The sequence below is a fragment of the Pyxicephalus adspersus genome, chromosome 9 (assembly GCF_032062135.1).
Source record: "Pyxicephalus adspersus chromosome 9, UCB_Pads_2.0, whole genome shotgun sequence".
Lineage (NCBI taxonomy): Eukaryota > Metazoa > Chordata > Amphibia > Anura > Pyxicephalidae > Pyxicephalus > Pyxicephalus adspersus.
This window is the reverse complement of record NC_092866.1, coordinates 922,101-934,804: the sequence shown is the minus strand read 5'-3', so window position 1 is coordinate 934,804 and position 12,704 is coordinate 922,101. Positions and strand designations below refer to the sequence as shown.

Sequence of the window (12,704 nt, the reverse complement as noted above, 5' to 3'; positions counted from 1 at the left end):
AATATTTTAGGTTCTGCTTCTCCATAACCAAATCCTGAAGACCCAATGTTGTATATGTGTAATGGGGATATGTGACATTCATCTTCTGATTCACCGACCGATGACCCATTGACTTCCCAATATGGCCGATGCTGCAGAGGAGATTTCACATTTTGTGACAAATTCTACATTTCCTCTGATAACACTCGTCGTCATTTCTTGTACTACATGAATCCTCCCCATACATAGAATATCATTTCCCCTAATGACGGATTCCACAGATTGTCCAATGATTCACACAGCCGGGATATCTGTGGGGAATCTGGGATTGCAGCGATTGTCCTGATCGAGTTTTACTGACCGGACGCTGTGATTGGATTTTTGGAATTAATATAAATGAATTGATGTCTTGGATCTCCTGGATTCATTTTGGAACATAAAATATTGATATTTATTGGGGGGTGCAGGGGGTGATGGGTACTACATGTACCCCATTGTATGCCATCCCTCAGTCTCCACAGATTAGCGGGGATTTACTAAAGGAGTTCTAACTGTTCACTTATCAAGGTGAGTTAATCTCGGAGTACCACTGTACACACATCAGATTTTCACCCGAGGCAAGCATGACGTTTCATGGTGGACGCCAATGATTTGATGTGTGTATGCAGCCGTAGTGTCCAGGGTAAACCTCTCTTATTTTGGATCTTTTCCTTCTGCTGCACCATGATATTAAAGAAGCCAAGATGATTATTAAATCAATGTTTTCTTAGTTTGTAAATATTTATTATCTGCCCCTGTCTGGGGGCAATAGATACAATCTGCCCCTCTAGTGTATTTATCTCTAATAATACCCAAGAAGCATCTAGATTATATAATCAATGCGCCGCTTTACATTATCTTCCCATTGTAATCTGAAATATTCCCAACATCTGGTATTCTAGGATTAGCCCATAGGATGGCATCACGTGGGCACAATGCCAGCGTGCGGACGATTTATCTCCATCAATTTCTTCAGATTGTGAAAAGAAGAAATCGTTTTTGTGTCAGAGACATCAGCTGTGCTGTGATGGGATCGCCCCAGGATAAATCTGTACTTACCTGTCCAGCGAGCCCGCAGCGTCCTTGGGGATCACAGGGAGTGAGGGGGACGACGCTGCAGCAGGCGTCTCAGTGCCGGCGGAGGGTCCATTCGGGCCGAACTACTGTTCAGCATCCCTATGGACGTAACAGAGATGTTCCTGTTCTCAGCACTCCTGCAGGCGTGCAGGGTATGCCATGTCCCAGGGGTGCTGTGGGAAGAGATGCGCGCGCTACTATGCACGCCTCTTGTACCCCCCAGAGATGAGGCACTCGGCTTCTTCGCCGTGTAGCAGGACATAGTTAGTTTGAAAAACCGGCAGCGGATTCAGTTATCCTTCAATCAAATAGCGCCAGGTGGCGCAAGGTTATTGGGCATCCTGGCCATTTAAGGAGAACCTGTCCTGAACACCATTGCCCGCTACAAGCCTGTGTGGGTACAGTGTGCTTGGGTGCGCTCTGTGTGTCGGTTCATATTAACCTGTTGTGTCATTACTAATAGTGACCCAGTCTGATACCTGATTCTGCCTGAACTCTGCCTGAACCCTGCCGGCCCTGACCTCGGATTGTACCATGCTTATCGGACTGATCTGCTGTGACCTCTGCCTTGTTTTATGACGACATGATAAAGCTTGATAAAAGATTTCCTGGAGTTGGCTGTGGTTTGTGTGCCCAGGCGCTTTACATAAACTATTTATTTAGCATTTATAAATGTGTTGTGTCTTCCCTTGGTGTTCATGTTAGAGATATATTTATAACGAGTGAATGTTTAGGGAATTCCATGAACAAAATAATAAGGTTACACAATGATAATTGGTGTCTCAGACCGATACAAACTCCTAATATTATTATTATTGTATACAAATACATATGTACACAGCAAAGATATTGGTAATGTATCTGTGCCATGGCAGTAGGTGGCAAAAACACATGGAGGGAGAAGGGTCAAAAAAATCCCCCCAGATACAGATTGGCATGGGGCGCACATAGTACCCATCATCAACCCCTGCACCTGGAGGGTAAATATATATAAATTTTATATTCCAAAAAAAATTCAGGTACCAGTTTGTATAAACCACAGTTATATACAAATACAATTCAAAAGTTTAATAAGTTACACATAAAAAACATAAATGTAAATATGTGCACCTCTAGGTGCAGGGGACAATATTGGGTACTGCATGCGCCCCATTGTATGCCAATCTGTACTTGGGGGGGTACACTCCTCTCCCTCTATGTGTTTGTGCCACCTGCTTCCATGGCACACATACATTGATGTCTTTGCTTTATATTTTCTCTATGGCACAATATACTAAACCAATGTAATAGCACAGAGTGCACATCCAGATCATCAGAAAGCCACAGAGCCAGGACAGGTGAAATAAAATGCTGAAACAAACTCTCCTATAGAAGTGTTACAATGAGCCATTCCCACCAATAGATTTACTGATCCATTCCACACATTCTGATCCAATATTCACATTTATGTACCGGAGACCCCGATGTGCAAGCTGTGCTCCCTCTCCACATTCATCCATACAACAGCTAAATCCTAAATGAATGTAATAAGATCAGCGCTACACCAATCCCAGGAGAGGAACACAGCCACATCATTCCACCAAAGGGGAGGAGTTTGTGAGGCAAGCTGTGTATGGGGTAGGTAGGTGGGAAGGCTGTGTATGGGGCAGGTAAGTGGGCAGGCTGTGTATGGGGCAGGTAAGTGGGCAGGCTGTGTATGGGGCAGGTAAGTGGGCAGGCTGTGTATGGGGCAGGTAAGTGGGCAGGCTCCCCCCACAGTCACACACTATTATTATACATTTATATAGCTCTGACATATACCATAGTGCTGTACAGAGAACACTGCTCCAGTCCTATCAGTCTCTGTACAGAGGAGCTGACACTCTAATGTCCTCCCACAGTCACACACTATTATTATACATTTATAAATCTCTGACATATACCACAGCGCTGTACAGAGCACATTGCTGAGTTTCCTGTGTTGGGGGGATTATTGTCGGTGAATGAACACAAAGCTATACAATCGGGGAAGTGAAGCATGCTGGGAATAATTTGCTATTGGTAAGGGTCAGAGGATTACATGTCACTGCACTGTGCAGACCCAGGATTCCTCCAGGGGGCGCTGGGGGTTCCTTGAGCAGTTTGCACCTCTCAGCTCAGACTAGGTGACCCCAATGACCCAATCAGATCAATGTATACGCAGCATACGTAAAATGCACATGGGCATCACAATATACAAAGTACCTGAGAAGTGCGTACACTTTATTATTATTATATGGGGAGGAAATGAAGGCAGACACAGGGAGAACATACAAACTCCATGCAAATCTGGCTGAGATTCAACACCATCTGAGTACCACACAGCTAGCAATGCTCCCCGCTGTGTGCTTCCCCTTTGTATTCTCCAGCCAATACACACGAGGATCCTGCCAGTACCCCAGGAGACCCCTCTGTGGTCCCTAACTAGCAATGCTGCCATTGTGGGTGATATAGAGCAATGATTACACTGAGGGCAGGCACGGTATTTCTAGGCAGTAGCAGGTAGGTAGCATTAAAGGTAATCCAGCGCAATTTGTATTCTTTCTGATTCATTGGTGAAGAAATCAATAAATCGGCCAAATCCAATACATTGCACAATTTGCGTAACATGGCTTCTATTACCGTTATGACTTTGACCGCCCCACCCAACTCTGACATTGGTGCCATCTTTGCCTGGCATCGGGGTCATCCTTGCCAACAGCCGCTTTCCTGTCTATTGTGAGACCAGTCTCTGATCCTCCAGTCTCTGACCCCTCACCCCAGCTCCCCCTCTAACCCCACTTTCCCTTGCAGGTGATGGAGAACCTCGGTCACGTCTTTGCCGTTGCTCAGACCATTTACAGCCTATGTGACCAGGCCAGCTCCAACAAGAAGCAATGCAGCCGCCTCAAGAGAAGAATCAAAATGTTGCTGCTGACCTCGGAGACTCTGAGCAAGCAGAAGGATAAATCTTTGGCTCTGCATGTGGTGGTGGGTGAGTTGGGCACCACCCTAGAGAATGCCAAGTGCTGGGTCATTAACTATTCCCATCACGCCTGGTGGAAACGAGTGCTCCAAGCCAACAGCATCAAGGAAGAGTTCAACCTGATCAACGACCGCCTGGGCGATGCCGCGGACCAGTTATCCCTGCTGCTGGCAGCGGAACAAAGGCAACGATTCTTCCAGTACTTCAAGGAGAAAACCCGGAGGCGTGAGAACGCCAAGGACCTGGAGGAGGACCTGAAGGAGCTCAGAAGTCATCTCAGCGGTAAGTTCCTATTCTATGTACCGGGAATATAACACGAAGGCTTCCTGTGTGATAATATCCCAATGTATTATATGTGCAATCATTATATTGTGGCTTCATGGATCAGGGCTGGAACACAGGACAATTTGCTGTATGAGCCGGAACCAAAGCCTTCAAATACAGCTAAAAGCATGGGGGTCCTCCGATGATGGGGTCCAGGTATCCCCAGTGAGGGATCCCGGTAATCCTCCATCATACAAAGACTTTGCAGACAATTGTGCTCTTCCAGCCTTGTGGTCACAGTTTGGTGAAGACCCTTTTCTGCCCCTCATGACTGTGCCCCAGGGTACAAAGCCCCCTCCATAGACATGGGGTCACCAGTTTGGTGTGGAGGAACTCGAGTGTCCTGTGCAGAGCCCTGACCTCACCCTACTGAACACATTTGGGGTAAATTGGATTGAGCCAGGTCTTCTCCTCCAACATCAGTACCTGACCTCACCAATAGGGGGCAAATCCCCACCATCAGTACCTGACCTCACCAATAGGGGGCAAATTTCCCCCATCAGTACCTGACCTCACCAATAGGGGGCAAATCCCCACAATCAGTACCTGACCTCACCAATAGGGGGCAAATCCCCACCATCAGTACCTGACCTCACCAATAGGGGGCAAATTTCCCCCATCAGTACCTGACCTCACCAATAGGGGGCAAATCCCCACCATCAGTGCCTGACTTCACCAATAGGGGGCAAATCCCCACCATTAGTTCCAGACCTCACCAATAGTGGGTAAATCCCCCAAAATCTGTACCTGACCTCACCAATGGGGCAAATCCCATGGACGCAACCCACAATCCTGGGGAAAGCCAGAAGTGTAGAAGCGGTTTGGGGGCCATACAAATGTTTCGTGGTTTTAATGTCCGATAGGCTGATATAGGTACAAAGGTCAGGTGTCAGAATTGTAGCGATATATTGTGTTTCCTGACCCAACCTGCAAGTTATAGATGGAAGTGATGGCCCCAGCTACAAGGACAGGAGAGCCCAATAACATTCACCCTAACAGATTCCAGATGTGATTTCACCCACCTGGTACACCCAACATCACATTGTCTTCATTTCTGTTTCATGCAGCTCACCTGGAGGACCAAAAGAAAAGCATGGATGATGCGATAGGTGACCTGAGCTCCAAGCTGGATAACATTGGTCTTGTATGTAAGTACTTAGAGCGCCACCCCAAGGCTCCTCTGTATCATTACCTCAATCTGTAATTTTCACATTAACAGCAAGACAAATCCCCAATCTTTGGCTGGGCAGCCATTCTGTTCACACATTGGTTGGCTCTTTATCAGTAGTGAAGCCATTGGATCGTCATGATGGTTAAGGAGCTAACATTTTCATGTGTAACAGTTGTAGGCGTCCCAGGACCACAGTGTTGGGTTTTTGTGCACTATTTGGGGAATTACATGGTGATATACCACCGCGGGTGAGCCGTATCAATGGTGTCACTCAGAACTCTCTATGGACAGGTCGCCAACCAAACTGGAACATCACAGAGATCCGGGCAACAGATCTCAAGCGAGGAGACTTATTGCTGGATAGACCGAGCCACTTCCTGTACCGGGGGGAGTTCCACCGCAGCCCTGTGGCCATCAAAGTGTTCAAGGATCAGAATGCGCAGAGTGAGGAGTGAGTTCATGGAGATACAGACAGGTCCTCTTCCTGGAAGGGAAGGCAGAAAGTCATCATTTCTTTGTTTTACAGATTCATTCGGAGAACATTTATGTCAGAGAGTCAAACCATGAGGAAATTTGAATGTCTGAATATTCTACGACTCTACGGGATCTGTATCGATAATTCAGGTGAGAACACCATCGCTCTTCATGATCCCGGTCCCTGGACTTCTCTGCTCCCATCCTCATCCTCTCTTCTCTGCTGCTCTCTGCTCTGTCCTCCTGTCTCTGCTTCCATCTTCATCCTCTCTTCTCTGCGCTCTCTGCCCTGTCCTCCTGTCTCTGCTCCCATCCTCATCCTCTCTTCCTCTGATTCAGGCCCAGAAACTTGCTACTCTCTGGTGATGGAGCTATGTGAGAAGGGGACACTACGAGAGTTGTTACAGACGGAGCCGGATTTGCCTTGGGATCGGAGAGTTCTTATGGCTCTGGACGCAGCCAGGGCGTTGTACAGGTACGTCATCCAAATTTTATCCAATAGCTGGGGGCATTGAAGTGACAAAGCTGGATGATCTCTGAGCTGGTCAGAGCCTGCTGGAGGCCAAGTGATCTGATTTCATAAATGTTAGAAATCAGCAATGTTGGAAATCTTTCTAGAACATTTGAAGCAATGCCTACATCATCATCCTCCTCATCATCATCATCACCATCCTCCTCACCATCATCATCATCATCATCCTCCTCATCATCATCATCATCATCCTCACCACCATATTCATCATCATCATCACCATCATCCTCATAATCATCATCATCATCATCCTCACCACCATATTCATCATCCTCAGTCATCATCATCATCTCCATCGCCATTATTAAATGAGGATAAATTTTCTAATCAGACTTTTTTCTTCCTATCCAGGTTACATCAGACTGAAATGAAAGCCATCCTCCATGGGAGTCTCAGCAGCTTCAAGTATTTGGTGGACGGGACGTACTGTGTGAAGGTACCAGATATATCATCCAATGACCAGAATCAGGGTGGGCCGGTCAGGGAGATCAGCCATTGGGTCAAACCCCTGGCTGCATTGGGGGAGCACAGTCACATGGTCTATAACTGTGTCCTCTGATGTGGCTGGAGATTTTCCATTATATGTTCATGTATTGCAGGTCACAGGTGTCAGTGCTGTCCGTGCATAGACACAAAGAATAGAAATGGTGAACTCAGACAGCAAAGATTGTAGACAACTTGCTCAGCTCCATCAAATCAGCATGGAGAACCTCCACCAAAGGGGTTTGGATGAGTTTCTCCAAAATGGCGTGGATGAGTTCCACTAAACCATTCTTGGATGAGCTCCACCCAACTGGTATGCACGGGCTCCTCAAAACCATCATGGATGAGTTTCCACAAAGTGGCATAGGTGAACTCCACTGAACTGGTGTGGACCAACTCCACCAAACTGACATTGGTGAGGACCACCAAACTGGAGTGAGGAAGCCTCCATTTGTGTTTCCAATCATATATGACCCCTAATAACCCATTCATTGGTGTCCCCAATCATATTTGACCCCCAATAACCCCTCCATTGATGTTTCCAATCATATTTGACCCTCAATAACCCCTCCATTGGTGTTTCCAATCATATTTGACCCCCAATAACCCATCCATTGGTGTCCCCAATGGGGTCATGTCATGATATGGGGTCACATGGGGTCACATCATGATATGGGATCAGATCATGATATGGGGTCATGTCATGATATGGGGTCACATGTGGTCACACCATGATATGGGGCCACGTCATGATATGGAGTCACATGTGGTCACATCATGATATGGGGTCACATTATGATATAGGGTCACATCATAAAACAGGCTCACATGGTGTTACATTATGATATGGGGTCTTATAGGGTCACATCATAAAACAGGGTCACATGGTGTTTCATTATAATATGGGGTCACATTATAATATGTAGGTCACATCATGATATGGGATCACGTCATGATATGGGGTCACATGTGGTCACATCATGATATGTAGGTCACATGAGGTCACATCATGGTATGGGGTCATGTCATGATATGGGGGTCACGTGTTCACATCATGATATGTAAGTCACATGGGGTCACATCATGATATGGGGTCACGTCATGATATGGGGTCATGTCATGATATGGAGTCACATGGGGTCACATCATGATATGGGGTCACCACATGGGGTCACATCATGATATGGGGTCACGTCATGATATGGGGTCATGTCATGATATGGAGTCACATGGGGTCACATCATGATATGGGGTCACATTATGATATAGGGTCACATCATAAAACAGGGTCACATGGTGTTAATTTTTTGATATGGGGTCACATCGGGTCACATCATGATGTGGGGGTCATATGAGGTCACATGATATGGGGTCAGATGGGGTCACATCATAATATGGGGTCAGATGGGGTCATGTGTAGGATGGTAAATTCCACCTGCAGCCAATCAGCTCCAACCTTGTTGGGTCCCATCAGTGTGGAATCCCGCTGGCTGTGCTGAATGCAGTTGTTTATTTTCCATCATTTATTGGTAACATTTTATCTCCGAGCTTTATATATGGATCACGGAGGGAGGGGGGACTCCTAATAATAAATCTCTGGGGGGTAATGAGAAGGTGGGGGGTTCCTCATTGTATCACTCTGATGTCTTCTCTTCCAGCCTGGGGGTGGTGATGTATGAGATCGCTGCAGGAAAACCGGCATTTCAGGGTGAGTCCTGCGCTGAGTTATTGCTGCTTCCTATTAATACCGAGCTGTGCTAAGGATTCATTCAGAAAAATGCTGCAAACCCGGAAAGTAACAAAAAGTCATCACAAAACATCCAAGAAAAAGCAGAAATTTGGGGGAGTAAAAAAAGAAACCCATTTTAAAACATAAATCTCGCTTTATCATTCCTTCTTCCTATGTTTCTTCCCAGTGCTGCTGATCTTCTGCAGGGTTTTGCAGCCATTTCCTGTCCCCAGGCACCCCAGCGATGGCTGCATGATATTACTCTGCATGGGTTTCCTGGTTGTGACACCAGTGGACCAGTAATGTGTTATAATGGCCACGTGTAGTCTCCATCAGGGACCTTTATGGCAGGATCACCGGGGATTATTGTGTTATGCCCCCTGACTCAGCAGCACCCCCCCAAAAAAAATAACTATTATGTTCAGGATTTTGTAACTTTGAGCTGTTTGGACCAATCAGACCCCCCCACACATGACGGATATGATAATGGCGTATATTTCAGTCTGTCCATGGTATCTCCTCTTATAATACAATATTATAGAATATATAATAATATCATTAGTTTGTCACTCATAGCAATCTCTCATTTCCACGTCAGTGATTTCTTCCCGGTTTTTGTGTGCTTTGAGATTCCAGAAATAAATTCATTAGTTGGAAGTTGCTCCCCTGGGGGTAGATGGGGTAATAATATAGGGACGAGCCCCCATTGATAATCATTGTTTTCGGGTTCGTGCAGACCTGGAGGTGACAGAGGACAATCTGGGGGAGATGCAGGAGAAGTGGTTGGCTTCCGTGGACAATGAACTTCCTTCTTCTTGTCCTGATGTCTTCCGTGATCTCATAAAACGTCTCATCCAGAGGAATCCCGCCAACCGCCCATCTGCTGGAGGTAACCGATTATTTACATAATATAGCAGTGAGGGTGAATCCAGGCCACCATCAGTACCTGACCTCACCAATAGGGGGCAAATCCCCACCATCAGTACCTGACCTCACCAATAGGGGGCAAATCCCCACCATCAGTACCTGACTTCACCAATGGGGCAAATCCCAACCATCAGTACCTGACCCACCAATAAGGGGCAAATCCCAACTTTCAGTACCTGACCTCACCAATAGGGGGCAAATCCCACAGACACAACCCAAAGTTTTGTGGAAAGCCTTCCCAGAAGATTGGAGGATGTTATAGCTGCAGAGAAGGGCTGGGGGGGGGTCACATTATTGGCCATAGAGGCACATTGTTATAACAATAGGGGGCAATACAGGGGTGATGGTGGGGTATCTGCTGGTAATGGAATGGTGGTCCCTGTAGTCCATGGACTGGCCAGGATGTCGTCCTTCAGGGTTTACATATAACTGAGGGTTTATGAGCAGGTTGGCAGCGGGGCAGATTATACCCCCAATGCCTGACCCCCATGCCCCTACAGTCCCAATACCTCGCATGGATGTCTCTTTACTCTTTCTGGGGGTGAGGAATGTTGGGGTTCTTTTGCACCTAAATCCAGACATGTGACCCATGGGGAAAGTATTGATTGGCTGATTTTCTCTCCATACTATAAAACTATTCTGCATCCCATTTCCAACCTGAAGGGCCGGGGTATCGCCCATTAGAGGCAGGAAATATCCCCTCGCCCAATCTCCTAAACCCCCACCAAGGATACATTTTGCCCCCCATAGGAGTATATGCCCTGGGCAGGGGTCTGACTGATCTCTTCTGTCATTTCAGTGACCGTGGATCTTCTGATGGCTTATCTGAACCAGCGAGAGGGATGTTCTGTAGATGCCACGGCATAGAGCGGCCAGGTGCCATGTTTGCTGGCCAATCAGCTCTTTACTTTGCCCGGAATGCCCTGATTGGTGATAGAAGCCTCATGGGGCAATGATAGGGTGATGGTATGACTGAATGATATGCTGCAGGGCTTCCAGTATTCATTTTGGGGGAGACTGAAGATGAACGAGGAAAACGCTTCAGTCTTATAGGCTGATTGCCCATTGTTGGCATGAAATGGCGCCGGTTATAGGGGGCAACCGTCACAGCGGGCTCTGAAGGACAATATATAATAATGTTCTACCAGGAGGAAATGATGGGGGTGCCATGGAACCTCAGCATTCCTACAATTATGGTGGGTTGACCTCTCATGGGATGATGCCTGCATAGTTCTGGAGCCGACACCATTTGGTAGCTGCGTGTCTCTAATAATGTTCTGCACCGTCTATAAAGGTGTCATTCCAGCCACCACCATCTGGGGGCAGTCTTTCCATTGTTCTATTTTGCCATTAACACCCCAAAAATTGGTTCTCCAAGAGCTGAAAATGATTCCTCAGGTTGAGATTGGGCATTGCACTCCTGATACAATCAGATCTTCCTCCATTCATCTTCATTACATGGGGGGGGGTCTGAAGTTTACAGAGCTTGGAAGGAAGAGGCTTGTAATCCAGTCCCCCCTCCCCCCTGCTTCATGGGGGTCCCCTGATTGGTGGGGTTACACGATGGGGCTCCACATGGGAAGACCGCTCTGCCCCGCCCGGGGCCCATGTCTGCTAAGTAACGATGTATTTCTCTGTATTGCACTACAAATGCAAACTGTGTTTTTTTTATTTCTGTTTTGTATCAATAAAGTTTTTCATCAATTTTCACATAATCTGCATCCTTCCACTTGTATTTATAAGCAGAGTTTAGTGTAACCCCAAACACTTTGATTTTTCCTGTTCACTGAGAACAAGCTGAATAAAGTTTTCACATTTTGTGGCCCGTCAGATATGATGTGAATCTCTTATTCACCAGATCCCAGGGGTTCCCCATTGGCTGGAGATCCGGGGTCTGTGGGGGCCAATGGAGACCCCATTGTTGGAGATGATTTGAGCGCTGTGACACGGCATTATCCTGCAGGAAGTAGAAGATGGGGACACTGCGGCCATAAAGGGGTGAACACGGTCAGCAATAATACTAAGGTGGGATTTATACCATGGTCAGGGGGTACTAAGGGGCCCAAAATGTGCCAAGAAAATACCCCCCCTCCCCTATTACACCATCACCAGACGGACCCGCTGACACCAGGAAGATGGATCCGTACTTTCATGTCGTTGTCACCAAATTCTGACCCCACCATCTCAATGTTGGAGCAAAAATAGAGACTCATCAGACCGGGCAATATTTGGTATTGGTGGCCCCGTGTGATTTCCACCTGTTCTGACTGGTGGCCCCCGGTGTGATCTCCTGCTGCTGTAGTCCATCGGCTCCAAGGCTGGCTGTGCGGTCCATTCAGAGATCTGGAGACCTCGGGGGGTAATGAGGGGTTATTGGGGTTCTGTTACCTTTCAGCTGGAACCGGTCCGGCCATTCTGACCCTGGCATCAACCAGGCATTTACACCCAGAGAACTGCCCCTCCTCGGGTATTTTCCCGCCCATTCTCTGTAAACCCCGGAGATGGCTCTGGGTGGTCCCAGCAGATCAGCCGGCCCGTCACCAACAACCATGCCACGTTCAGAGTGACTTACATACCGAAATGTATTGCTGCCGTGTGATTGGCTGATTTGCTGCCGTGTGATTGGCTGGACAGAGAACTCTTTTTCCTGGCACCTCCTGTTCAGGTCCCGTGACACCAAATGTTGGAGGAGTCACCAGCAGATCCTCTATTAGAATTGCGATGTTCTTGGGACCCAGACAGTAGGCTCTTGGGGTGAATTTGCCCTCCCAGTCCCACACCAAATATCAGTCATGTGACATCTGCACCCCTTGTAGATTGTTCCCCTCACAGTGGAATGAATGAGTGCCATTACATTTGGGGATCTTTATAAATCCCTTTAAAGATGTTAAAATATCAATTAAATAATACATATAATAAATTGGGGTAAAAGACCTCAGAGGGGTGGGGGTTGGGCATTTTCAGGAAAGTTGCGTGATGAGTCCCA

At 47.0% G+C, this 12,704-nt stretch overlaps 1 protein-coding gene across 1 annotated transcript; it reads left to right on the top strand.

The window, feature by feature from the left end:
• Positions 1–3,879: 3,879 nt before the first annotated feature.
• Positions 3,880–11,433, top strand: LOC140338461 (mixed lineage kinase domain-like protein). The gene is made up of 9 exons (XM_072422697.1): positions 3,880–4,360; positions 5,470–5,550; positions 5,865–6,024; positions 6,100–6,197; positions 6,387–6,522; positions 6,931–7,015; positions 8,599–8,770; positions 9,528–9,680; positions 10,518–11,433. Exons 1-9 carry the CDS (start codon positions 3,910–3,912, stop codon positions 10,583–10,585), a joined length of 1,404 nt encoding a protein of 467 aa, XP_072278798.1. The 5' UTR covers positions 3,880–3,909; the 3' UTR covers positions 10,586–11,433.
• Positions 11,434–12,704: the final 1,271 nt, after the last annotated feature.